The 4,045-nt window shown below is 41.4% G+C and overlaps 1 protein-coding gene across 3 annotated transcripts in view; it reads right to left on the minus strand.

The window, feature by feature from the left end:
- LOC108972462 (homeobox protein cut) overlaps positions 1-4,045 on the minus strand; it is a 204,997-nt gene that overhangs the window by 23,525 nt on the left and 177,427 nt on the right. For 2 of the 3 annotated variants that reach the window (XM_018939060.1, XM_018939059.1), the window contains exon 6: positions 1,858-2,676. In XM_018939060.1, the coding sequence (XP_018794605.1) occupies positions 1,858-2,676 (819 nt within the window). Of the gene's footprint in view, positions 1-1,857; positions 3,613-4,045 lie in introns of all 3 variants that reach the window. The other variant, XM_018939058.1, reaches the window with a different exon arrangement.

The raw sequence follows: 4,045 nt of genomic DNA on the forward strand, positions 1-4,045 counted from the left end.
AAAAAAAAATACAAAATAATGTTTAAATATCTAAAATYTTTCGGTTTGGACAAATCGAGCTTACGAATTACTTTTTCTAAGCAGAGCTATTCGGTACGCCATCCCTTTTTAAGAAGAAAGGACAATTTCACATCAATGAAAACATTGTAATGGCCTCAACGCTTTTTTCTAATTCTCAGATAATGAGAGAAAATAGTAATCGTCGAGGCAAGAGACAAAACTAATATCGAAAATTGAAAAATCGCTATTATTGAGGTATGGMTTTCGATAATCTATGTTCGATAGTGTAACAAAATTTTGCAAAACTTACATTTCTATTTAAAATTATGTATCAATATAGTTTTGTAAATGGCTTACCCCTATTGTTCTATTGTAAGTTTAGAAAGCTGACGTATAACGTTCATTTATACCAGCATCTGAAACAAAAGAAAATTTTAAATAATAAATAAAATAAAAATATTAAGATTTAAAGAGTAAAACGAAAATAAACATAAAGCTGTTATTAATGTTTCGCAAATATTTTTGTCACTAAGTGACGTTGTTGTTATTTTTTGTTTATGCGCGGCATTCGAAGGTGGTTCCCAAGCGAAAATGTTTGTATTTTTATAATTTTTTGTTGTTAATGTGATTTTTCTATCGCCTTGCTCATTAGAAAATCCATTTGAAATTCTACATAAATTTCTGTGTAATTATTTATGTCGAAATATTTTCGAATAGCGCTCAATGCAGCGCAACGGTCACAAAAATACCGTATTGAAGGCGGCGTGATTTTTATTAGCTGCCTGGCTTTCTAGCTAGCTACCTAGCAGTTTGTGCTAAAGCTGTGAAACGTTTTGGTGTATTTAATAAAATTTATTGCACAATATTTATTTTGCGAAAATCGTATTTGTTTTTGTTGCAGCAATTCTCAATTTTGATTTTATTATGCATTACTAATTTCATGTTTGTTGATTCGTTGGAGCTATGCACCTACATGTGTGTGTCTATATGTATATATGTATGTATGTACCTATGTGTGCTTGTTTGCTTTGATGATGCCTGACATTTGCATGCTGTTGGCCTTCAGTGTGTGTGTTTGCGTGTATTTTTTGATTTTCCGTTTGATTGCATTTGCAGCTAAATTAATTGAGTCGAATTTCGGCTATGTAATAAATAAGGTTTTGGTTGAGGAATATTAATTAATACGCTATGTCATTTTTGTGGCGATTTGATTGGATTATTGTGTTGACAAGGACGCCGATAGTGGAGAATTTTCGGTTGGAAGGAGAAAATTGTATGCGTAGAGTGGGTAGTGTGCCAGTTTAGCAGTAGAAGTGTCATAAAAATTAAAAAATTTGCGAAAATTCCAAAATTTTTTAAAATTATTWTTTTTTAATATTTTTTTTTTTTTAGATTTTTTCGAGCTATATATAGTTATTAAAGTTTAAAGAGCAACTCTAAAATTTTTATTTAGGCATAACAATTTTCAATGTTAAAAAAAATATTCTTATATCAATAAAAAATTCACTATATTTACAGAAAAAATTGCAAATATCAAATTKTTTCGAAATGTTTTCAATATTTAGAATTTATTTATTGCGCACAGCAAAAACTCTTGTCAGTTTTTCCGCAAAAACTATGTTCTCGCCGCTTATCAGCAGCTCGCCAGCCAAAAAGTGGTTTTCCAACGCGTGACACGAAACTACCTGCGTGTGGTTGACAGCTGTCATCAGCAACTACGCAAACACTAACCAAGGAAACTACTAACGCTAACTAATATGCGCTTACACGTGCGCCACTGCTACGCTTACTACCTGTCATCGCGCTTCACGCCAAAATAAGGATTTCAAATTTTAAAAATATTACTAATGTACTCACCTTTCTTCGGTATGAGCGACTTGAGCAGCATCACAGCGTTATCATCACAGCCCCAGGCGTGCATTTTGCGATAGCTGTCACGTCCCTTCTCGGTCAGCTTATCCCACGGCTTCGGTTTGGACAACAACTCCGACACGGTGCCCTGCGACAGACCGAGTATATACTTGGCGAACAGCCGCTGTCCGATATTGTGCACTGACAACAGCTCGCGTATGCGTCGCGAGATATGCAATGTGTCCAACGGCTGATTGGCATACTTATCCATATTGTAACGTAGCATTTCCTGTAATTTAGCCTCCATTGGATCGCTTTTGGGTATAAGCGATTCACCGAGGCGGCCAGCCATCGAAGCGCCAGGCGGCAGCTGTAAGTCGTCGGCGAAGCGGAAATGACCGCGATCCTGAAACTGGAATGGTAGTGCATGCAAGTAACCGGGTGGCAGGTGTGGATGTTGTTGTGCGGCCATTGCGGCGGCCGCCATGGCAGCGGCGCTGGACGCATTAGCATTGGGTGTGCCACACAGTGTGTTGTTGTTGTCCTCTAATAGCGACTTACCGCTGCCATTAAGTGCAGCGTGTTGTTCATCGCGTGCATCCTGCGCATGTGACGCGCTTGCGTTGGCTGATAGCTCGTGATTGCTATTGTTGCCGCTGTGCAGCGCCTCCATGCTGGACTTATGATGCGCCTCAGCGCTGAGGTGTGGCTGATGCAGGTGATGATGTGGCGGCATGGGCGGCGGCGGCGGTGCTGACGCGCCGCGCGTGTCGCCTTGCTGCGCATGGTGGCCATGATGTAGATGATGTGGTGGCAGCAGACCATCTGTACGTAGAGAAGAGGAAGAAGAAGAACAAGAAGTGGGTGGTGTTGATGAGAATGTGGAATTAACTAATTGGCTGAGCAGCGCGGTGGACGAAGGTCCATGTTGCTGCGTAGCGGCGGCATTTTGTTGCTGCTGCTGTTGTTGTTGCTGCTGTTGTTGATGCAGGTGGTGCTGTTGCATGTGATGTGGCATAAGTGCTGCGTGCTGGTGATGGTGCATGGCAAGGTGGTGCTGATGTGGTGGCAACGGCGGCGGCAAACGATGCGACAACTGATTGGCAAACATACTATTGGCATTTGGCATTTTATTGGAAACWGCGCCGCCGCCGCCGCCGCTGCAGCTGCTGCCGTTGCTACTGTTAGGTGCAGACGTGGGCATTTTGAAGCCGCGCCAATAAGAGCTCACCAACTCTTCGCCTAGCAATGTGCCAAAGGCATCCACATTATCGTCGAAGCATGCAACGGCCGCAGCGGCGGCGGCTGCAGCAGCTGCAGCTGCAGTGGAGTCAGCAACATGTTGTTGCAGCGCTTGCAATTCCGATTTCTGGACGACAGCGCTGGCGTCATTGCTGCCAGTCGTCTCCAAAGCATCCACGTCGATTGTGGGCGGCTGCACGCTTTCATGCGTTTCGGCAGTTACATTGTCGTAAGCCGTTTTTAAGCTATCGCGCTCAAGCAGCTCATTGTCGGCGTGCGCTGGCATGTCGGCGCCAAGCGCTTCCGCATCATCGTCGTCATCGACTATTTCGATTTTTGGTATTTTTGGCATGTTTGGCAATTCGGCAAGTTTCGTTGCAGGCGACTTCATGTCGTCGTCGTCGTCGTTTGCTATGCTGTTGTTGCCACTGGCCGCGACATCGTCGACTTCGGCGTCGGCGTCGGCGTCAGCGTCGGCGTCTGCGTTGGTCAATAGTTGGCTGGCTGGAACGGCTGCTCCTGTGGAGCACAGAGCAAACAGACACAGCACACAAAAATGTTGTTGTCAACAACAAATTTTAAATTCTTTACACAAATGGTTAATGTAGTGGTTAAAGCATAACGACAATTGTTTATGGTATCTTATAATGTTCGCATATATAATATTATATTGTATATGAAATAAATTGGCTTTGATTGATTGAAATATGTACATAATTATTGGCATAACGGGGCTTATTTTAAAATTAAATTTCGTTGAGAGAAATAATGTAGAAGATTACGGCAAAAATATTATTTTATGCATTTATGTTGAGTAGAGAGAAGAAATACAAAATATTTGCTTGAAGGATGGTAGGGCAAAATTTTTAAAATTTTTGTTTTTTTAATAAAGTTCTGTATTGATGTTTTTTAAGTTTTTATTGAGCTAAGTTTCTATATATATATTTTTTTT

Source organism: Bactrocera latifrons, unplaced genomic scaffold (genome assembly GCF_001853355.1).
Source record: "Bactrocera latifrons isolate USDA-ARS-PBARC rearing strain unplaced genomic scaffold, ASM185335v1 scaffold_4, whole genome shotgun sequence".
Lineage (NCBI taxonomy): Eukaryota > Metazoa > Arthropoda > Insecta > Diptera > Tephritidae > Bactrocera > Bactrocera latifrons.